Raw genomic sequence first — 22,840 nt, 5'->3', positions numbered from 1 at the left:
CAAAATACCATCTGCTTTATTTCAAATATAAAATTTGTATTAAAATTTTCAAATGACATTTATTTTAAAAAAAAAGAATAATGATAATAATTAAATATAAATTATTTTGCACATGGATGGAGTAGCTAGTAATTGGCAAAAATAAATCAAAGCTCATATTAACTTATCACAAAAATCTAATGAGAAATAACACCAAATATTACTAAAATAAGTATTATAGATAATTATAGCACATACTCCACAAATTTCTAAAATTAACATTATTGACACAATTACAATATTTTAAATTACTTTTTAGAAAAAAATTTCTAAGGTTTGAGACACTTTGAGTTGACTATTTTATATTTGAGAGTATCGTTTTTAAAGGTAGGATTTAGTGTTTAGAATTTAGAATTTAATTTTGTAATATTAATTATGAAATATGGTGTGCTAAATTTGGAATGCTATATTAATATGGATGGCATGCTGGTATAGTACGATTAGATTTCTGTGATGAATAATTCATTTTCAAAATTGGAGACCGATCAAATAAAATCATAACATGTATATACTCTGAATTGAAAGGAAAGAAGAGGACCTTCATATGCTTCCAATCTTCTCCGTATGAGGCAAAGAGTATATTACGCCCACCTTCCATATATATGTTAGTAGATTTGGATTTATGGCGATTTGCAAAGTTGTTGAGGTTGTGTGTTTTCACGATGTCATTAGTAACTTGTGGACAAGAGACCACGAGAAGAGGGACACTGCCGAAATGAATAAGCATGAGTGGTCCATACTTGAGGCTTAGAGAATGGAAAGATCGGTGGATGTTTGGACCGAGCTGGTGGAGGTTTCCTATCACCGGAAGCCACCACTTTGGAGACGGTGGTAACTTACGTTTTGTGGTGGTAATGATTCGTTTAAGGAAGAGAAAGGACAAGAAGGTGGCTAAGCACAAAGAGACTAATGTCATCATTTCCATGTTATGATGTTTGGTTTGTGTGATTAGAGCATCTCTCTGGTTAGCTACTTTAAATGTGTGTTTTGTAAGGGACATGGATCGGTGGATCAATGTGTCTCTTATCAACATCAATCAGTCAATTCTCATTTATTTATTTCATGACTTTGATATTTCTGTATTTTCTCTATCTTTAGTGTTGTGTCGACAATGTCCCACTGTGAAATGTGTGGATGTTTTGATCATACCCCTCTCTTTTTTTTTTTTGGATTTTATAAAGTCAATAATGTGGTAATAGTGCACGTCGTCGTCTAACCGCCCACACAATTATTTTTTAAAGAAATTTATAAAATTTTAAGGGTTCTAAATTTTTGATAATTTTTTGTAGGTTTCTAAATTTATGAAATTTACAAATAATATCCTTAAAAATTAATTGAGACACAAGGGTTCAAAAATATTATGGATTATTTGTGTTAATCAAAATAAATACAATGGCAAAAAAAAAAAATAACAACTTGTTCAACAATATTACTTTATTGTGGTTGGTCGTTTCAATGTTTTTTCTCCAAAATGTGATAATTCGTTATAAGTCTTAGCTTGTGTACTAGCGAAATTTCAGGTAGCTTGAGATGTGAAGTTTTGGGTAGCTTGAGATATACAAAGAGCAAAATGTATGTATTTTTTAGAACAAAGAGCAAAGTATAGAATAATTATTCTAATTACCGTAGAATAGAAATAATTTCTAAATTTCGTAGAACATGTAGAGTGTATAGAATACATTATCTGAATTTTGTAAAACATTTACAATGTATAAAATACACTTTTTAAGTTCAGAAGGTGTATTCAAAATTTCGTAAATTATATTTTATCCATCCTAAACGGGCAACATGAATAACATATTTTTGACGTTACAAGGATCCTCATGTCTTCTTCATCGTTTTCCTTAGAACTAAGATTTTTCTATATAAATTTTAGTTTTATAAATTACGCATGCCTAAACCAAACACAAATAAGTTTTGTTAAGATGTCCGCAGACAAGAAATATTAAAGTAGTTTATAAAGGAACATAAAAGCAAAGCTCACACTCATCATCATGCGACAAAGCTAGTAAACTGGTCACGTTAATTATTAGAATGTACCCAAATCATCAAGGTGTAATCAACACCTTCATGCATGCACAAGTGACGGGAATACAATGAGAGGAAACTTGCGGCAAACATCAATACCAGGTGCTTCAGCTAGATCAGGCTTATCATCATCCACCCCTGGTCCGACCATGACTCTCCAGTTGAACTGTTTCACAAGGTTGGCTAGTGTTAATTTAGACAAGACCATAGCAAAACCGATTCCAGGGCAACGTCTTCTTCCCCCTCCAAATGGAATGAACTTTGGATCGCTACCGATAAAATCAATATTCGAACCAAAATGCCTCTCCGGTTTATATTCTTCTGCATCATGTCCCCATATATCAGGGTTTCGTTGGATTGACCAAGCATTGATTATTACCTGTGTTCCAAGTCAAGTATATTACTACATAAACTTCTATGTCAAGTCTTGTTGGATTCAAAATACAGTATATATAGTTACCTGTGTTCCTGCAGCAATATCATATCCCTTTAATTGGATATCTTCAGTAAATATTCTTGAGAGTAATGGACCAGAGGGATGCAACCGTAGCCCCTCCTTAATCACACAATGTAAACAATCCATTTTCTCAACTTCTTTCTCTGTTACATATGAATTATGCGCTGAAACTGAACTAATCTCATCTCGAAGTTTTTTCATACACTCTAGATGCCTCATAAGTTCTGTCATTGTCCATTCTAGTAGTGTGACTGTTGTTGCTGTTCCCGCAAAAAAACATATCCTGAAAACACCAAAGGTGCAAATTCATTTTTCTTGAAAATATATAATTCAAAATGAAAAGATCAGTGTCTTGTGTGTCACCTTGAGGATGAGTATTATGTCACCTCTATCGAGCTCAAATCGTTTGGTTTGATCTTTTTGAATTGATAGCAATATATCAACAAAATCTGATGGCTCTTCGTGATCGGCGGCATCTACATGTTCTTGGACGATGCTATCTAAAAACCCATTTAACTTGTTGTTTACGTCTTTCATTTCATCTTCTATACCGCTGATTCTATCTATCCATGCCAAACTAGGAAAAAAATCTCCTACAAAAAATTTGCCAAAGAACTCAGAGGATGCCATTTCTAAGTTCTTGTATATAGTTCCACCTTCCTCGCTGTTGTATTTTCTTCCTAAGGTGATTCTGCATATGATATCGCTGGTAAGAGTCAAAAGCAGTTTCCTTAGATATACTGGTGAAGAAGATGAACATGCTTCTTCTAGCTTCTTTGTCAATACTTTTATCTCTTCTTCTCTTAGCTTCTCAAAGGACCGAACCATTTTGTTGTTTAGAAGATGCACCATGCACAGACTCTATTTAGTTCCAAAAAAAAAAAGACAGTTATATATATATATTTTGCAAAAATAAATCAAAGCTCATATTATCACAAAATCTAATAGTATATATAAACTATATAATACGATTGAGAGGCTAGTCTAATTTTAATTTTTTATGATAATGCCTATCATATAAAATCATAACATATATAATATGAATTAAAAGGAAAATATATAAATAGATTAAGGGACCTTCAAATTCTTCCAATCTTCTCCGTATGAGGCAAATAGTATATCACGCCCACCATTCAAATATATGTCAACAGGTTTTAATTTAAGTCGGTTTGCAAAGTTAGGGTTGTATGTTTTCACGATGTCATTAGTAACTTGTGGACAAGAGATCACGAGAAGAGGGACATTGCCGAAATGAATGAGCATGAGTGGTCCATATGAATAAAGACTGAATTGATTCATTTACATAGATGTGTTACAATATATATAGAGTTTAACCATAGGGTTAATGACTAAGTAATTACAATTATAACCTTAATACAACACTCTTCTTTACACACCCTCTCAAGATGGAGGCAAAGACTTGACTCCAATCTTGTTATTAAGCTGTCGAAATCGAATATGATGCAGAGGCTTCGTGAGGGCATCCGCGAGCTGATCATGTGTCGAGATATGAGCCACACGAAGAGCACCAGACTGTATATGTCCCCTGACAAAGTGATAATCAATGGCTATATGTTTCATCCGTGAATGGAAGACCGGATTCGCGCATAAGTAGGTCGCACCCATATTATCACAATATATGACAGGAGGAGTAGGCAAAACAATACCCAATTCAGTCAATAAGGAACAGATCCATTGAAGTTCAGAAGCCGCATTCGCAAGGGCTCGATATTCTGCTTCCGTTGAAGAGCGAGCAACACTCCTCTGTTTCTTGGAGGACCACGAAACAGGACTACCCCCAAAGTAAACAATATATGCATTCGTTGAGACACGATCACCAACATCACCACCCCAATCCGCATCAGAAAAGGCATGGACAGTGAGAGGAGAATCAGACCGTATGAATATCCCATGCGTTCGTGTGCCGGCTAGGTATCGAAGCACACGTTTAGCGGCCTGCCAATGTATGTGTGTGGGCTGATGCATATATTGGGACAAACGATTGACAGCAAAGGCGATGTCCGGTCTGGTAAACGACAAATATTGAAGACTCCCAATAACCATACGATATTGTTTTGGGTCGGACAACGGTGTTCCAGAATGCAAAGTGAGCTTGGGGAGCTCGGTCATTGGTGTAGGAACAGGATTTGCGTCTTGCATGTTGGAGCGAGCCAATAAATCCGTAATGTACTTCCGCTGCATTAAATGTAAACCATGACGAGTGCGTGTTGCTTCAATGCCTAAGAAGTAACTCAACGGGCCAAGATCCTTCAAGGAGAACCGAGCAGCAAGAGACGTATTGAAGGATTTCACTAGAGACGGCACTCCCGCAATGATAATATCGTCAACATACACAAGGACATAGAGGCAGGCAGTACCTTGTATGTATGTGAAAAGCGAAGTGTCAGCCAATGAGTTGGTGAAGCCCATTTGCAGGAGAAACGTTTTCAACTCCTGATACCACGCACGGGGAGCTTGCTTTAAGCCATACAAAGCTTTGTTGAGACGACAAACATGATTGGGACGATCACGATCCACAAAGCCCGGCGGTTGTGTAACATAGACCTCTTCTTGTAGTGTGCCTTGTAAAAAAGCATTGTTGATGTCTACTTGGTGAATACTCCAATTTCTTTTGACATCAACTTCAAGAACAATGCGTACAGTAGTGGATTTAATAACCGGGCTAAATGTCTCTGAATAATCCAGACCATACTGTTGATTAAATCCCCGCGCAACCAACCGTGCCTTATACCTATCAATTGAACCGTCAGATTTATATTTGAGGGTAAAAATCCACTTACATGTAATAACATTTTTCGTGGTTGTTGGTGGAACAATGTCCCATGTGTTTTCCCTCATCTGAGCATCAATCTCTTCGCACATCGCACGTCGCCAATTCGGATCTTTGAGGGCCTGAGTCACAGTCGTCGGAATCGTTGGGGTTTTAGAGACCATAAGATTCATTTTTTGTTTAGGTTTGGTGATTTGGTTCTTGGATCGAGTTTGCATTGGGTGAATATTTTGTGGAAGGAGTGGAGGAGGGTTCGAATTTTCTGTGGAAGTCGTGTTTTGTGAGTTAGAGGAAGACGATGATGTCGATGGCGACGAAGATGAGGAGGAATGAGGTATCGTGTTTTGACTTGTGTTTGGACTTGGGCTTGTGTGTGGGCTAGTGTTTGGGCTTGTGTTTTGGCTAGTGTTTGGGCTTGTGTTTTGGCTAGTGTTTGGGCTTGGGGTTAATGGACTTGTGTTCAAGAAGTCCATTTGTTGACGAGTTGGAGCTGAGCTCGCAGATGGAGACGACGATGACTGTGACTGATCGGAGAGAGATGGAGAAGACACGACAGGCGATGAGGAAGAATTCGGTGGTTGCACTGACGGAGCTGGAGACAATATAGGCGAGGCCGGTGGTGAAGGAGCAGCAGACGGGGGAGACAAAGAATGAGCGAGTGGCGACGGAAGCGGAATGACCGACGAACCGTGACGCGACGACGGCGGCGTTTTAATAGAAGTCGGAGACTTGACCGGAACTTGAAACGGGAAACTGTTCTCGACAAACTGCACATGTCGAGAGGTATAAACACGGCCCGTTTGAACTTCTAAACAGAGATACGCACTTTGCGTTAGTGAATACCCGACAAAGACACACTCCATAGACCTTGGTTCTAACTTGTTTCTCCGGTACGGACGAAGCCATGGATAGCATTTGCACCCAAACACTCGAAGCTTCAAGTAGTTAGGAGTCTGTTTAAACAACTTCACATAAGGCGAGACGCGAGCTAATACTTCCGACGGCATACGATTGATTAAGTACACCGCGGTAGCAAAAGCATATGGCCAGTAGGTTGTCGGAACAGATGCATGACTGAGGAGAGTTAGACCCGTCTCAACAATATGACGATGCTTCCTTTCCGAAATACCATTAAGCTCCGGTGTGTGTGGCGGTGTTGTAAAATGAGAAATACCATGAGCCGCCAAAAAAGACTGGAGTGCGATAAACTCACCCCCATTGTCTGAGTACAAGGTACGAATAGTCGTTTGAAAATGATTCTCCACCAATGCCTTGAATGCCACAAAGACCTCTTTAACTTGTGATTTTTGCCTCAAAGGATACATCCAAGTATATCGCGTAAAATGAGCAACGATAACAAGGTAATATTTGTAATGATCAAGAGAGATGATTGGGGATGTCCAAACATCTGTGTAAAGATATTCAAGTGGCATGGAAGAGGTAATTGTGTTTGAATAAAAAGGCAATTTGTGACTTTTATTGAGTAAACACTCGGAACACGACAAAGTGTTTGGTGAAGAATTTGAAAGTGGTAAAGAAAAACGGGAAACAATGTCTTTGAGAGTAGATAAAGTCGGATGGCCAAGTCTGAAATGCCAAGAAGAAAATTCGGTTTTCGGTGACGGAGAAGCCGAGAATGCAGTTGCAAATTTGCGATCAACCGGCCACTCATAGAGCTCATTCTTAGTCCTGCCTTGGAGTAATCGGTCCCCCGTGCTGAGATCCTTCACCTGAAAATGAGCGGGAAAGAATTCCACAGACACTCGATTAGCATTGCAAAGTCGATACACCGAAATCAAATTCTTGCAAACATTCGGATCATATAAAATATCTTTTAGTTTAAGAGCGCGAGATGGTGTAGGAAGTAAACCAGAACCGGTGTGTGTGATTTTTAAACCTGAACCATCCGCAATAGTCACTTCTTCTCCTCCATTGTATGGTTGATGAGTGGACAAGTTTGCAAGATCTGATGTCAAATGATGCGTTGCTCCGGTGTCGAATACCCAAGGTGCAGCATTGTATTGGGGAAGCATAGCCATATTCGCCCGAGGCTGCCATGGTGGCATGGAAGAGGAATAACCACCCCCTTGATTCGTGTAGCCACCCCCTTGAGGCATGTATCCTCTACCATGCGCTTGAAGCTGAGAGCACCACCGAGCATTGTGGCCGTGAACGCCACAAATCTGACAACGTCCCTGGTAACCTCTGCCTTGAGAAACACGAGAATCAGAACGCGGCTGGGAATGCTGTTGTTGTTGCGGCCAGGACTGAGTTCCACGACCCTTGTTTTGGTTACGATTGTTGTTACCATTGTGCTTGTGTGTCACAATATTAGCAGAGGCAGGAACAGTGGACGAAGTCGCAGCCAACAACGTTTGGAGTTTCAACTCATGGTTGATCAACTTTTCGTGAATCTCTGTTAAGGTGGGTGGTTTCTCACGTCCCTCAACTTGATCTTGCACTTTCTTGTAGTCCTCAGGAAGACCTCCAAAGATATAGTCAATTTGATCTTCATGTTGAATAGGACTCTCCAGCAAATCAAGCTGAGCAAAACGTGTAGTCAGACCTTGGAAGTACTCATCGATTGATTTTGTCCCTTTCTTCCAATGTTTGAGTTGATCTCGCAGTTGGTTGATGTGCCCACGACTCGGATTCGCGTAGGTGGCATTGAGTGTGGTCCAAATCTCTGCTGTCGTTGAGGCCTTGGACAACAGTGGTTGCACCGAGAGTGAAATGGTGCCAAGGAGATTAGAGAGGAGAAGCTGATCTTGGCGAAGCCAAAGCTTGTAGTCGGGATTCGGAGAGATATTCCCTTCTGTGGTAACGGTCTCTGCTGGCGCTATGACGGTGCCGTCGAGATAACCAGCAAGGTCGTAGCCTTTACACAAAGCATACACTTGACGTTTCCAGATCAAGAAGTTTGTGGCGGTGAGCTTGGTCACGTTAGACATATTGATGTTGAGAAGCGAGGCTGCATCAGTGTGTGCAACGACCTCGGATGCGGAAGACATGGCCGAAAGGAGGAAACGTGAAAGACAAGAGAGAAGAGAAGAAGAAGAAGAAGAAGAAAAGAGGCGGCCGAAAAAAAAAAAAAAAATTTTAGATCTTTTAGGATCACTGCTCTGATACCATATGAATAAAGACTGAATTGATTCATTTACATAGATGTGTTACAATATATATAGAGTTTAACCATAGGGTTAATAACTAAGTAATTACAATTATAACCTTAATACAACACTCTTCTTTACAGTCCATACTTGAGGCTTAGAGAATGGAAAGAGCGGTGAGTGTTGGGACCGAGCTGGTGGAGGTTTCCGATCACCGGAAGCCACCACCTTGGAGACGGTGGTAAGTTACCTTTGGTGGTGATGATTCGTTGAAGGAAGAAAAGGGACAAGAAGGTGGCTAAGCACAAATAGACTAATATCATTATTTCCATGTTATGATGTTTGGTTTAGTACGTAGTTGTGTGATTTGATCGAGCATCTCTCTAATTAGCTTGTGTGTGTTTTTATAATCATTCAAGACATGGATATATGCATGCGATCAATATAATGTGACCGTTTCTTTAACCGACATTATATAATTAGTCAACACTCGTTTTTGGACTTTATGATTTTTGCAGACATAATCTGTAGTTTCTCTATCTTTACTCTTTAGTGTTGTCGAGTGTGAAATGTGTGGATGTTTTGAATGCATACAAGAGTCAATAATGTGGATACAGTGCATGTCGTCATCTAACTCTAACTTTCTTTAGTCCCTAAAATTGTTTATATTTTTTTTGTAAAGAAGGGTTCTATATTTATGATTTTTTACAAATAAGACACTAAAATTAGTTTACATCGATAATTCATTTCACGGAAAAATTAATATTTCTTTGAAGTCACTTACGACGGGGGTAAATTTGTTTTGACCAACAAATTTTGGGACAAAAGATTGTTTAATGATGGTAATTAACTCAAATGGCCAAATCTTTTTTGTAAGTTGAGAATTAAAAAGTTATGTGCAAAAGCTATAGTGATTTACATGTGAAAAAAAAATCATCTTTGAATAAAAGTAAGTAAACATTAAAATATTCATGGATCACGGAAAAAAATAGAGAAACAAATAATAAATCTCGTAGAATTAAATTAAAAAATTAAAACAATCTACCTTTTGATCAAACAATACAAAATTTATATAACAGCTAATATTTTTAAAAAAATTTATATATTTAGCAATTAATTTAATAAAGATATTTTTATTTGTGTTAATCAAAATAAATACAACGGCAAAAAAATATATATATATCTATATATATATATATATATACAAACCACAATATGTTCAATGTGATAAAGTCTTGTTTTGGGCTTTGAATATAAGAAAGGCCCAGATCATTCCAGAAACTTTATTTGACTAAAAAGCCCTTATTTATAAATAAAAAACATCACTCTGGCTTTTTCTTGAAGAAACAAAAGAGAAATCAGAAAGTTTATTTTTCCTTGTACCTTCAGATTTCGAATTCTCAGGAAAAAAATGGATTTCGAGCTTCGATCGGCGAAGGAGAAGCTTGAAAGAGAGCAGAGAGAGAGGAAGCAAAGGGCGAAGCTGAAGCTCGATCGAGAGAAGAAAGCTAAGGAAGCTGCGATTAGGCAACGCGAAGCTATTGAAGCTTCTCAGAGAGCTAGAAGGCTTGACGCCATTGAAGCCCAGATTAAGGTCTGTATCTATTAGTCTTACTTCGCTCTTGAGTTTTTTGATTTGGGATTTTGGGAATTTGAGTTTCTCCTACGTTTTTGGATTCCTTGTTAAAAAAAAGGTTGGGACTTTTGTAGATTTCTGTAATAGTCTCTCTGAAATTGGAAATTTTGATAATCTTAGGAGAGTGTGTTTCTTATTTACTTCACCTGATTCGTATTTGTTTAGCAAATTGGTGTTGTTCATTTGGGTAAATAAAGAATAGTTGGGTGGTTGTTTCAATGGTTCTTCTCCATTTGAGGATCTAATTTGTGAACATTCGTTATTATAAGTGTTAGTTTACTGCAGAGCTTTGTGTAGCTTGATGTGAAACTTCAGGTGGGCTCTCTCTGATCATTTGGTTTGTTTGTCTTGTGTTTTAGGCTGATCAACATATGCAAGAAAGTTTAATTTCTGGAGATGGGATAGTGTTTGAACGAGTCTTTCAAGCTGTTCCTTTTCAAGGAAATGGAGATAAGATTAAACTGCCACCATCTTGTTTTACGGAGTTGTCTGATCAAGGAGCTTTCGATAAAGGTCCTTTGTACTTTGAGCTCTCTGTAGCTGACCACTCGGATAATAAAAAGACAACACACTCTGGTGTTCTTGAGTTTACTGCTGAAGATGGTACTGTTGGGCTTCCTCCCCACGTCTGGAGCAACCTGTTCTCATCACATGATGCAGTGGATGTTCCTTTGGTGGAAATCCGTTATATCCGGCTACCTAAAGGCAGTTACGCGAAGCTTCAACCGGACAACCTTGGTTTCTCTGATTTGCCCAACCATAAAGCAATCCTTGAAACCATTCTTCGTCAACATGCTACACTTTCTCTAGATGATGTTCTCTCGGTAAATTATGGGCAGGTCTCTTACAAGCTTCAGGTTCTCGAGTTAAAACCTGCCTCAAGCATTTCAGTTCTGGAGACTGACATTGAGGTTGATATAGTTAGTCCAGATATAGTTTCAGATAAACCGAATCAGCATGTGTTAAGGCTGCTTCAATTTGGGAAATCTGAATCCGGAACAGTGGAGGAAGGACAATATGATTATTATAAGTTTTCGATTGATGAGGCTACTGTAGAAAAAATATTGGCTGGAAACATCAAAGTTATTGTAAAGCTTGATGTGGAAAAGGATGGAGCGGATACTGATCTATATGTATCAAAACACCCAGTTCTGTTCCCTTCTCTTCATCAACACGAGTGGTCTTCTCATGATGTGGGTTCAAAGACCTTAATCCTGGGATCAAAGGAGAGAGCTCTGAGCTCAGGGACTTACAGTATAGGTGTATATGGCTTCAAAGGAACAGTTAAGTACCAGGTTTCAGTACTAATCCAAGAAAGCATCGATGGAGCTAAGGTTGGGGAACGGGCTTTATCATCTTCATCAGATGTTGATACAGTAGAGTGTAGGAACTGTAAGCATTCAATTCCAAGCAGGAGTATAGCATTGCACGAAGTATACTGTAGTAGACACAACGTTGTTTGTAACCATCATGGATGCGGAATTGTTCTGAGAGTTGAGGAGGCGAAAAACCATTTGCACTGTGAAAAATGTGGACAAGCACTGCAGCCAGCAGAAATGGAGAAACACTTGAAAGTCTTTCATGAACCACTCACTTGTGGCTGTGGGATAATGCTTGAGAAAGAACAGATGGTGCGTAAATTGAAACGTTACAATCATTTTTCTCATTACCTTATTGTGCTGGAAATGATTAAATTAACACGAGGTCGTGATTTTGTTGCAGGTCCAACATCAAGCAAGAGATTGTCCTCTTCGTCTAATCGCGTGTAGGTTCTGCGGAGATATGGTGGAAGCGGGTAGCTCTGCAACTGATACTAGAGACAGGATGAGAGGAATGTCAGAACATGAGAGTACTTGTGGTTCAAGAACAGCACCATGTGACTCTTGTGGTCGATCTGTGATGCTCAAAGACATGGACATTCACCAGATTGCTGTTCATGGCAAGAGTAGCTAACTCATTCGACCTCCTATATTGATTGATTGTAAGGTTTGAACAGAGAAACAAGACACCATTTGTAATATTTATAACAATTTGATTCTTGGAAAGTCTGAAAGTCACAATCCGAAAGAAAAGATAAGAATGTCACGTATGGATTTGGATTTAGTAGAGCCCAGAGAGACCTCAAATGTCCAACTTTTGACTTACCAAAATTGTCGGAAAGTTTTATACAACGACCAAAACAAAAAAAAAGGCAATGATGCCTTAATGTGCAAGTATTATTGCAGTGGGTCTAGGAGGAGTCACGACAATGATTGAGAGTGATCGTTTTAATAGAAAGTTTTCTGAACAAAAATGAGTATCTCAAGTTGCTTGGTGAGAGAGAGATAGTTTTGTTTCTTGTTGTTATGATTTCTATTTTCTTCTCAAGTCAACTTCTGTGGCTGCAAATAGAGTAAGGAGGAAGAGATTTTGCACTTTGCAAGTTACCAAAATAAGTTTGAAACAAAAACTCAATATACCCTAAAGATAAAATGTCCTTTTAATTCTTAGATTAGCTACTGACTACGCATTAACTCAAAAATATCATATGCTAATTAATTTCTTGATTAATTCAAGTGGGTTTAGATATTTCTTATGTAAAGCAATTAACGAATATCCAGTTAAATACTTTTATAATGGCTAGAAACATAATTTAGTGATAGCTGATAATATTCCCCACTAGTATTAAACTTTATTACCATCCATCACTAATTCACTACAAAACAGTAGAAACATAGACATTCGATGACATTAGAGTATCAAGTTTATTCTCTTTGATGCAACTTTAAAACCATCAACGTGTGAAACGAACGATGCAATGCAACCTATTGGTTTTACAAACGGTGCAGCTCTTTAACTTGTGGTCTATTCCATATTTCCATATATCAATAGTATAGAAGATCTCATCGAAATAAACAACCGAACCAACTGTTCAGTTCAGGTCGGTTCGGTTATAAGTGATTAACCAATCAATTGTTGTTTTTAACCTAATCGAATCAAATAATCCGAATTTAATAATTTTGCAGTAAGTTTCCGAACAAATTATACAACAAACAATTTTACAAATGACTAGTCTAAAATGCACTATATTCGTAATGAACGTATATTTAGTTTTAACACAGGAAACTACGATAAACAGCTCTATTTTACGTATCATATAAGTTTATTTATTTATCTGAAGTTTATATAATTAAGATACCTAAAAAAAAAAATCTATATTTTTTTGCAAAACCTACCATATTAAAATACGGATAATGCAGACTAATAAATCCAAATTTATATTTTGGCAAAAAAAAGTAGATTAGGACCCACTTTTAAAATTTAAAAAAAAACTTCATCACCTTGTTGTATTTACACAAATAATTCAATTATCCACCCAAAAGAAACCATTTAATTTAGAAAATATCGAAAATATAGTGGTTGTGATATTTTGTGAACATGTTCCCACTTGGCACTTGCTATTATAAAAGAAGGATAAAATAACCGTTTTATTTCATTTGTTAAAGGGTCCATCAACTTTATATTATACACGTATTTTATTAACACATGACATTTTTAAAAATCAAGAAAAACCCCAAAGTAATCATAGCCACTAGTTTTACTCACTGTTGAGAGAGACTATGGAGTATGGAGGGAGACAAATCAAATATAAAAAACGTTACCAGACAATTTCCAAAAAGAAAGAAAGAAACTCACTCACCCATTGGATCTTACTATTGCTTTTCTTGTCATCTTCTTTTGGTGTCACGGTTTTGATTTACTCTTTAGTCACTGTCATAGCCAAGAGAGAGCATCTTCATTAATACTCTCAAGGCTCACGTTTTGCCATGTCCTCCTCACCCAAGTCTTTCTTCTTTCTTCTTTCTCTCTTCACACACCTCTCTTCACGGATCATATAAACAATAAATTCGCAGTCATATCTTTCGTCGAATGAATCTTTGAACATATTTCCTAGAAACCCGGCAAAGCAAAATACTGTTTTTTCTCTCATTAAACTTCTTCTTCTTCTTCTTCCTCTGCTTCTTTCCTCTGTTTCTTCCTCTGTCACTGTTCTGTACTGAAATCTTTTTTACTTACAAGAACAAGAAAGCTTTTGTCTTTTAGCTCTTTTACAAGGTAATCGAAGTGAATCTGGTCTTTATTTTTATTTTTCAACCAAAGCTTGATTCTTGAGTGTTCTTTGTGACTGTGACAGATGGTGTTCTTGTTTCTGTTTCTGTGTGTAAAAACAAAAAACAGAGCACGTTGAGATTATTATTTATTTATTATTAATTTTTTGGATATTTCTGACCGCAACTTGCAACGTCTGAATCTGTGTTTCCTTCCTTTGAATCTTGTTTCTTTACAGGAGGAAGAGCAAGCATAGAGAGAATAGTATCTTCTTTCACAGTCTCATTCATATGGCTTCAATAAACGATATTGGAGTAGCAGCAGCAATCAATATAGTCACAGCATTCGCTTTTCTCTTAGCTTTTGCTATATTCAGGATTCAACCTGTAAATGACAGAGTCTATTTTCCTAAATGGTATCTCAAGGGCTTAAGAACTAGCTCTATACAAACCGGTGGCTTTGGAAGCAAATTTATCAACTTGGACTTCAGGTCCTACGTTCGATTCCTTAACTGGATGCCTGAAGCATTAAAAATGCCAGAACCGGAGCTCGTTGATCATGCTGGACTTGACTCTGTTGTCTACTTGAGGATCTACTTACTCGGGTATATACATACATATGTATGATATCTCCCAAGCTCTCTTGTTTTTTCTTCTGGTACAAGACTGTTGAGCCATGGTTGTTTTTTTACTGCAGGCTCAAGATCTTTTTCCCGATAGCTTGTGTTGCTTTTACGACAATGGTGCCTGTTAATTGGACAAACAAGGGATTGGATGGGTTAAGGCATACTAATATAAGTTTCAGTGATATTGATAAGCTCTCTCTATCAAATTTACCGAATGGGTCATCAAGGTAAGAGATGCTTCTCCAAGTTTGGTGGCTTTTATTCTTTGTTCAATATGGCTTTTACTCATTGGATGCTTTTCTTCTGTAGATTTTGGGTGCATTTGTGCGTGGCTTACGCTATCACCTTTTGGACATGCTTTATCCTGAAAAGAGAGTACCAAAATATAGCTTTAATGAGGCTACAGTTTCTTGCAAATGACCAAAGGAGACCTAACCAGTTCACTGTAATGAAACTTTAAATCTTTCGATGCTCTTTGAGTTTTACTTCTAAAAGAATAAGCTAACCTGTTTTTCTTACTGATGTTAGGTGCTGGTAAGAAACATTCCTGCAGATCCTCATGAATCAATCTGTGAACTTGTTGAACATTTCTTCAAGGTCAATCATCCAGATCACTACCTCACTTTCCAGGTAAAGTCATCTTCAGATTTTATGATGTATCAATCCTGACTCGATTCCTGACTTGACGATTATTGATCTGCTTTGACTCAGGCAGTCCATGATGCAACCAAACTCTCAGAATTGGTTCTGACGAGGAAACAAATGCAGAATCTGCTTGATTACAATATAAACAAACACGTGAGAAATCTAAATAAAAGGCCAAAAATTAAGGTATACTCACATTTGCAAATCATATAACCTTAAGTTTCTCCTCTGTTGCTCTCTTAGACTAATCTCTATGTCTGCAAGTAGATGGGATTTCTTGGCTGCTTTGGTGAAGAAGTAGACGGAATCAAGTACTACACGTCTGCTGTCGAGGGTCTAACCAGAGAAGTAAAGCGTTCAACATAACTACTCTATGTTAATGCTTTTATTCTCCAACCTCATTTGCAACAATTAATCAAATTTTCTTTGGATGTTTCAGATCTCTGAGGAGAAACAGAGGTTAAGGACCGGCACAAAGTCCATAGTGCCTGCAGCGTTTGTATCTTTCAAGAGCCGTTGGGGAGCAGCGGTTTGTGCTCAAACTCAACAGACAAGAAACCCAACAGAGTGGCTAACCGAGTGGGCTGCGGAGCCACGTGACATATACTATGACAATCTGGCATTGCCATATGTCGACCTTAAGATAAGAAGGCTCATAGTTGGTGTAGCATACTTTTTCCTCACCTTCTTCTTCATGATACCAATAGCGTTTGTACAGTCACTGGCCAACATTGAAGGCATAGAGAAGGCTTTTCCTTTCTTGAAGCCCCTTATAGAAGTGTATGTCTCTGTCTATCTCCCTGAATATCATCAGCCTGATATGTCCCGCTGCCCTGTTGATTGAATTTCTTACGATACTTTGTCTCATTGTGGACAGGGACTTGTTAAAGTCAATCATCCAAGGTTTCCTTCCAGGAATCGCCTTGAAGATCTTCCTCCTTTTCCTCCCAAGAATACTGATGCAAATGTCCAAATTCGAAGGTTTCGTCAGCACATCCTCATTAGAAAGAAGAGCCGCATCTAGATTCTACATGTTCCAGTTTATTAATGTTTTCCTTGGAAGCATAGTCACCGGGACTGCGTTTCAACAGCTCAACAAATTCCTTAACCAATCTGCAAACGAGTACGTTCTTTAGGACCTCCCTTTGCCTGGATTCACCGGGGAAATCTCTTATCATTCTGACTTTCTATATCTGCAGTATTCCAAAGACAATTGGCGTCTCGATTCCAATGAAAGCAACCTTCTTTATAACATACATAATGGTGGATGGATGGGCAGGTGTTGCTGGGGAGATACTGAGGTTGAAGCCGCTCATAATCTATCATCTAAAGAACTCGTTCCTCGTGAGAACTGAGAAAGATAGGGAAGAAGCAACTGATCCTGGAACCATAGGATTCAACACCGGTGAGCCTCAAATACAGCTATACTTTCTTCTCGGTCTCGTTTATGCAGCAGTTAGCCCCATCCTTCTTCCCTTTATCCTCGTCTTTTTCGGCCTAGCTTATGTAGTGTACCGTCATCAGGTGAGATAACTGAATCTTCTGCTACCTTTTCCTCTGACATTTGAGTATCGTTAAGTAACAATGAAGGCTTTGTTGCAGGTAATAAATGTTTATAACCAAAAGTATGAGAGTGCAGGGAAGTTCTGGCCTGATGTTCACAGGCGTGTTGTGACAGCGCTGATCGTGTCCCAGCTGCTCTTGATGGGTCTTCTAAGCACCAAACACGCTTCTAAGTCCACTCCTTTGCTTCTTGTGCTACCTATGCTGACCATTGGGTTCCACATACACTGCAAATGCCGTTACCAACCTGCTTTCGTCACATATCCTCTACAGGTTAGTTAAAACATAAAACAAGAGACAGAAATAACTAGGTATCTTTAGTAGCTTTGAGTGAAATGTGTAAGCTTACCTATTCGATGTTCCGAGTAAAAGCAGGAAGCTATGATCAAAGATACACTGGAACGCACACGTGAACCAAATCTAAACCTCAAGGCTTTCCTTCGAGATGCGTATGCCCACCCAGAGTTCAGGGTTGGAGAAGATATAGACGAAGAGATGGGCATGACGAAGGCAAAGTCTGATATGTCACCAGAGTTAGTGGCCACTAGGCGTGGCTCATGGAGGAACACTCCTTTGCCTAGCAAAAACAGCTACCCTAATTCACACTGATAGTTGTTTTGTTTATACCTCCAATGGTAATTCTTTTATGTTCTAAAGAAGTTTTCCCTTCATTGGAAAAATGTATATAAATCTTCAGGTCAATACCATCTACGATTACATTGATTTCACTCGAAAATGTTCTACAATTACATTGGAGGTCAGATGATTGCAATAAATCCTCAGGTCAGTGCCATATATGATTACATTGATTTCACTCGAAAATGTTCTTTCCATAAGTGTCTAGAAGTGGCTGAAGTGTTTTAAATCCATCAGCACGAGCAAGAACTTGACGCACCCTGCATTTAACCCCATAATTTGGGGTAAATTTCCTATTGAGCATTCCCTCAAGAAGCAGAACCGCATCTTTAACCATGTTCTCTTCAAGTAAGCCGGATATAATAATGTTGAACGTAACAGAATCAGGTGAACAACCTTTTGGTTCTAATTCAAAGAACAATGCTCTTGCTTCTGATAGCATCTTATGTTTGCAAAGGGCATCGATAATTATATTGTATGTTACGATATCTACAACCAATCCCATGTTGGGGATTTCACCAAAGAGCCTCCTTGCGTCCTCCAGTTTCCCATTTTTTATCAGACCACTGATGAGAGCATTGAAGTGAAATATGTCGGGAGATTGACCAGACTTGCATATTGCATTGAAGATTCCTTGCGCGACATCTAAGTCCCCAGCTAGACAGGAAGCGTGTATTAGTGAAGTGTAGGTATAATTGTCTGGTTTCAGCCCCTCACATTTCATTTGTCTTAAAATCTCATTGGCTTCCTGTAGTTTCCCATTCTTGCAATAGCCACCAATCATTATATTATACGTAATAGCATCAGGCACCAAACCCTTATCCGAGATCTCATCAAAAAGTCTCTTTGCATCACCTGATTTTCCATTTTTCATCATACCATCAATGAGAGCATTGAATTGGATTATGGATGGAGTAGGACCAATTGCATCAAAGATCTCTTGTGCAACATCACAATTTCCGGCCTCGCTTAAACCATGTATTAGCGTCGTGCATGTAGAATCGTACAGTCTCATCCCCTCACGTTCCATTCGTCTCATGAGCTCCATGCCTTCCTTCAGTTTGCCGTACTTGAAATAGCCATTGACCATAGTGTTGTATGATGCAGCATCTGGTACCAAGCCTTTGTTCAAGAATCTATCAAATAGTCTTCTTGCTTCTTCTAAATTTTCTTTTTTAATCAGACCAGTAATTAAAGCACGGTACTGACGTACGCTTGGAGGGCAATCAGACTTGCATATTGCATCGATGACTTCCTTGGCAACTTCGGAGTCTCCAGCTTGGTTAACAATGAGGATTAATGCTGAGTAAGTATAATTATCTGGTTTCAACCCTTCACAATTCATTTCTCTTATAAGCTGGACAGCTTCCTCAATTTTTCCGTTCTTGCAATAGCCACTGATCATTATGTTGTAAGTAACAACATCAAGCTTAATGTCTCCATGCCTCATCAATTTGAACAATTCAGTTGCGTCTGTAAGCCTACACCCTTTTAATAGACCATCCAGCAAAGAGTTATATGTTTCTACGTTGGGCGCTGGACCTCGACTCACCATCGAGTCATACATATCAATCGCTTCATTCAGCTTATTGACTTTGCAAAAACGATCTATCAAAATGGTATAAGTGTAAACATCCGGTGATACCCCTTTGCTCACCATTTCCTTGATCATCTCTGTAACATCTTCCCACAATCCCGCTTTGCATAATCCATAAATGAAAGAGTTATAAATCCCCAGATCAGGAGAGATCCCTTGAGCAATCATCTCATCAAAGTATCTGAGCGCCTCGTTAAACCGCCTTGCGCTACTCAATCCATAAATCATCACCCGAAAAACATTAATATCAGGAGAAACACCATTCTCAGCCATCTCCCTAAATACTGCCATAGCTTCGTCGAGTGACCTGTTTCTAATGAAGGAGCTGATCATCAAAGTGTAAATAACGCGGTCACTCTTACAACCCGAAGCAATCATCCTCGTATGCAAATCAAGAGCCATACCCGTCTCGCCGATCTCACAGAGCTTTTGAATAAGATTTGCATAGAGAGAAACATCACTCTTAACACCTCTGTGAGACATTTTATCAAACACTTTAAGTGCATCAATCACTCTCCCTTGAGAACACAAACCAAGCACCAAACCATCAGCTGTAACCAAATCAGGCTCAAACCCTCTCTTTAAAATATCACTCAGAACACAAAAACCACAATCATATCGCTTCAAATGGCGAAACACATTAATCAGAATATTCAAAGTACACAAATCAGGCTCAACACCCTCCTCTTGTCTCATCCTTTTATACAGCGAAACCACTTCCTTAGATCCTTGGAGCTTCATGATTGAACCGAACACGTGATTAAAAGTATGGATCAAAGGTATAGGTTCTGTCTTTAGAAGTCTATCGAAGTAGAACAGAGCATCTTCAAGCTTTAGTTGACCAGTCTTGCATTCTCGGCATACCTGAGCTTCAAGTTTGCTTCTTTGTATATTCGACTGAAAAATGGAAGACAGTGACGAGATTACGCGACGGTAAGGTTTGGCTCCTCCGACGTTCATCGGAAGATATAAGCGGAAGAGCATGTTTTGACTTTTCAGTGATAATTTCAAGTGATTTGACTTTTTTTTGAGAATGGTTTATTACACTTATATAACATTTGTTGTCGGCCTTGAATGTTTTGACTTTGTGAGAATGTTTTGACTTTGTAAGAAATTGAGAATGGTTTGGATTTTTTTTAGAAAGCCCATTTTTTCCCATTTGATTTTTTTTCTCTTTAAATAATACAGAAAAAGTTGAAAACTATTAAATTATTTTTTTAAAACATTTTTTTCATAATACTGTGCCGGATGTCCTTTTTATAAATTAAAAAAAAATCATATATTTTGTTGATCAATTAAAAAAAACTGATAAATTTATTGGTTGAACACAAAAAAAATAGAAATAATATCAAGAATATTAGTAAATTATTTTTTAAATGCTTTTTAAAGAAAACTGTAGAGGATGTCCTAATTTTTATAAATCAGATATTAAGTTAGTTAATCAGTTAAAAAAAACTGTAAGTTGTATCAATAAATTTATTGATTAAACATAAAAATATATAGAGATGATTACAAGAAAGTGTTGAATAATTTGTATTTTCAAGAATTCAGATGAAAACATATGAAGGTTATGCTTTAGGAACTATGTCTTTAATTTTATTGAGTCAAATGTCTAAGGAGGCCACAATGTTTACTTTAATTTGAGATATATCTCTCTATCAATGGTGCGAGAGAGGTTAGTAGAGTTGATCATGCCACGTTGACGATATCGATGATCTTCTTGTCTCCACTTGAAACATGACAACTAATGGCTTCGAAAACCACAAAAATCAAGAGTTAATATAATCCAGATGAGATGATGAAGACGAACATGGATGGTAAGGCAAAGGCATCGAACCATGTCCAACTTAGTCAAGTTGAGTTCCTCAACCGTGTTCAACATACATATAGCTAGGTCTGTTGCATGTTAAAGAGGACAACAAGAAGTAGATACGGTCTCCTCATTTCATCGTATATTATAAGAAAACTACAACCAGTCATTATAAGATTTTCAGCTTTCGTCTAACATATATATATAATTTATTTTAGTCGTGGAGGTAAGCTGGTTGAAGAGTAGTTAGTGAAGTGAGGGCAGGATTAATTAATGTAATTAAGTATTGTTTCGGTAGATTATAAAAAAAGGATGAATTTTCTAGCTAGGGCTTGGTTTGGGGTTTTGGTGGAGAGAGTATGTACCGTTAAGTTTCTATTAATCAAGTCTCGCTGGTTTAGTGAATTTGATAAAAAGTAGCTTTAAAGATTATATGCCTTTTAATTTGTATCATATGACCACACCATGGCTTCGACAGTATAGTGTACTACTGACCGTTAGAACATTTCGTGAACTACTTGGCCATGCATGCTCCTTGTCAAGTTAATGGTTTGTACTTGTAGGGATCTAAAGATCTCTTTCTAATTGCCTACCAAAGGACTTGTGTTATCTTTATATTCTAAGATTAATCTTTTTTTCATGGACATTTACTATAATGCATAGCCGCATAGGCATACATATCTGACTGGCCCTGAATCCAAGTCTTATCCTAAGCAATGCTAGAATCGGACTTTAATTTCTCGTTTCTGATTGTAAATTGCCAGCTTGAAATATTCAATTATTTCCGCTCCCTCTTGTATGTTCAATAATGTTACGTAATAAAGGCTGCTACGTAATAAAAGTGGCATTATGGTGCAATGCTTGGAACTATATCATAAATAGGTAACTCGGGACCATGTAGAGCGTGAATACAAATGTTTCGTTGGTTAAGTGTCTATCACTAACTTGGGACCATATAATTAATGTTGTTGGTCTTTTGTTGGTGCTAGAACTTTTCTATGTCTTCTCTCTCAGTGAATTTAGCTTATAGAAATCTCCATATGCTCATATGACTTTTAAGTCGTGAAAGCAAAGTACGTTCTCATCGAGAAGTCGAAACTGTTTTATATTATAAGTTTTCACTATTGTATCATGTCATGTTACGTTTTTTTTTACTTCTCAAAGATCGGTTTTATCTTGAGTTAAAGGTTATTATCAAAGTCGTCCACATGCATCGATCTGAAACCAATAGTGAAAATGTCTTCATATGACGTACAATAATAATACATTGCGGTGATTCCTTGACGTTTCTGTCTTTATTTTTGGACAGAAGCGGTGGTTAAACATTTAAGTAGACATGTGTTTCTCGATCTTTTTATTCTCGTCCACTCAATGATTTTTTTTTTTTTTAAGAAAGATCTTCGTGATACCTTAACTTTATCAATAAACTTATAAACCAATTAAAAAAACGAAAAAAAAAACAAGAGAGAGTGATCTTCATGGTAACGTGGTCACACAAATTCTAATAATGTGGTACCGAGAGAAAGATACGACACAGATCTTCAAGAATGCTTTGACAAAAAACGACGTTGTTTTGGCCTCTATCTAATTTTGCATTTGTTAATTAGGGTCCCGACTTTTATCTTGAGGATATGGCGTTGAAACGTTGGACAAATATTAATACAAAAATTTTATATAATTTTGATCATTATCATAGAAATCGTCTGTATATATATAGTCCCAAACAAAATTTAACTACGACTCTGAATTAGTGCTTTTTGACATTCATCTACGACACTTGATGATTATTAAAGAAAGACAAAAGGTACACTTTA

General features: G+C 37.7%; 4 protein-coding genes and 1 pseudogene across 6 annotated transcripts in view; 2 read left to right on the top strand and 3 right to left on the bottom strand.

The window, feature by feature from the left end:
• The window catches only part of LOC17878780 (cytochrome P450 71A27), a 4,119-nt gene extending 3,122 nt beyond the window's left edge, over positions 1-997 (bottom strand). The window contains exon 1 of the mRNA XM_006286247.2: positions 578-997. Within this exon, the coding sequence (XP_006286309.2) occupies positions 578-964 (387 nt within the window). The 5' untranslated portion in view covers positions 965-997. The remainder of the gene's footprint in view (positions 1-577) is intronic.
• A 1,223-nt stretch (positions 998-2,220) lies between these two features.
• LOC17878601 lies at positions 2,221-8,757 on the bottom strand (annotated as a pseudogene).
• A 1,011-nt stretch (positions 8,758-9,768) lies between these two features.
• On the top strand, positions 9,769-12,164 carry LOC17879563. The gene is made up of 3 exons (XM_023778221.1): positions 9,769-10,019; positions 10,421-11,692; positions 11,784-12,164. The coding sequence occupies exons 1-3, from the start codon at positions 9,837-9,839 to the stop codon at positions 12,012-12,014; spliced, it is 1,686 nt and encodes a 561-aa protein (XP_023633989.1). The 5' UTR covers positions 9,769-9,836; the 3' UTR covers positions 12,015-12,164.
• Positions 12,165-13,834: 1,670 nt separating this feature from the next.
• Positions 13,835-17,711, top strand: LOC17878440 (CSC1-like protein At4g15430). 3 transcript variants are annotated; one of them, XM_006285635.2, is made up of 12 exons: positions 13,835-14,156; positions 14,389-14,754; positions 14,847-15,002; positions 15,085-15,220; positions 15,304-15,405; positions 15,487-15,606; positions 15,688-15,768; positions 15,860-16,200; positions 16,298-16,543; positions 16,620-16,944; positions 17,023-17,256; positions 17,356-17,711. In XM_006285635.2, exons 2-12 carry the CDS (start codon positions 14,441-14,443, stop codon positions 17,590-17,592), a joined length of 2,292 nt encoding a protein of 763 aa, XP_006285697.1. In that variant the 5' UTR covers positions 13,835-14,156; positions 14,389-14,440; the 3' UTR covers positions 17,593-17,711. The 3 variants fall into 3 exon arrangements, with proteins under 3 accessions (XP_006285697.1, XP_023634210.1, XP_023634211.1); XM_023778442.1 differs by having other exon boundaries at positions 13,861-14,156; positions 17,359-17,711; XM_023778443.1 differs by lacking the exon at positions 13,835-14,156 and having other exon boundaries at positions 14,687-14,770.
• Positions 17,676-20,202, bottom strand: LOC17880526 (pentatricopeptide repeat-containing protein At1g63330). The gene has a single exon (XM_006285476.2). It carries the CDS (start codon positions 20,198-20,200, stop codon positions 17,795-17,797), a length of 2,406 nt encoding a protein of 801 aa, XP_006285538.1. The 5' UTR covers positions 20,201-20,202; the 3' UTR covers positions 17,676-17,794.
• Positions 20,203-22,840: the final 2,638 nt, after the last annotated feature.

Source organism: Capsella rubella, unplaced genomic scaffold (assembly GCF_000375325.1).
Source record: "Capsella rubella cultivar Monte Gargano unplaced genomic scaffold, Caprub1_0 scaffold_7, whole genome shotgun sequence".
Classification (NCBI taxonomy): Eukaryota; Viridiplantae; Streptophyta; class Magnoliopsida; order Brassicales; family Brassicaceae; genus Capsella; species Capsella rubella.
The sequence above is the reverse complement of the archived record's forward strand: the minus strand, read 5'-3'. Positions and strand labels throughout refer to the sequence as shown.

What these genes read in the sequence shown, in the direction of transcription:
- LOC17878440 (XM_006285635.2), top strand. Translation starts at nt 14,441, where the DNA reads ATGGCTTCAATAAACGATATTGGAGTAGCAGCAGCAATCAATATAGTC. An exon ending in ATAAAAGGCCAAAAATTAAG is followed by an intron (nt 15,607 to 15,687) that starts GTATACTCACAT and finishes GTCTGCAAGTAG; the next exon opens with ATGGGATTTCTTGGCTGCTT. An exon ending in ATGTAGTGTACCGTCATCAG is followed by an intron (nt 16,945 to 17,022) that starts GTGAGATAACTG and finishes GCTTTGTTGCAG; the next exon opens with GTAATAAATGTTTATAACCA.
- LOC17879563 (XM_023778221.1), top strand. Translation starts at nt 9,837, where the DNA reads ATGGATTTCGAGCTTCGATCGGCGAAGGAGAAGCTTGAAAGAGAGCAG. An exon ending in CCATTGAAGCCCAGATTAAG is followed by an intron (nt 10,020 to 10,420) that starts GTCTGTATCTAT and finishes CTTGTGTTTTAG; the next exon opens with GCTGATCAACATATGCAAGA. An exon ending in TGCTTGAGAAAGAACAGATG is followed by an intron (nt 11,693 to 11,783) that starts GTGCGTAAATTG and finishes ATTTTGTTGCAG; the next exon opens with GTCCAACATCAAGCAAGAGA.
- LOC17880526 (XM_006285476.2), bottom strand. Translation starts at nt 20,200, where the DNA reads ATGCTCTTCCGCTTATATCTTCCGATGAACGTCGGAGGAGCCAAACCT.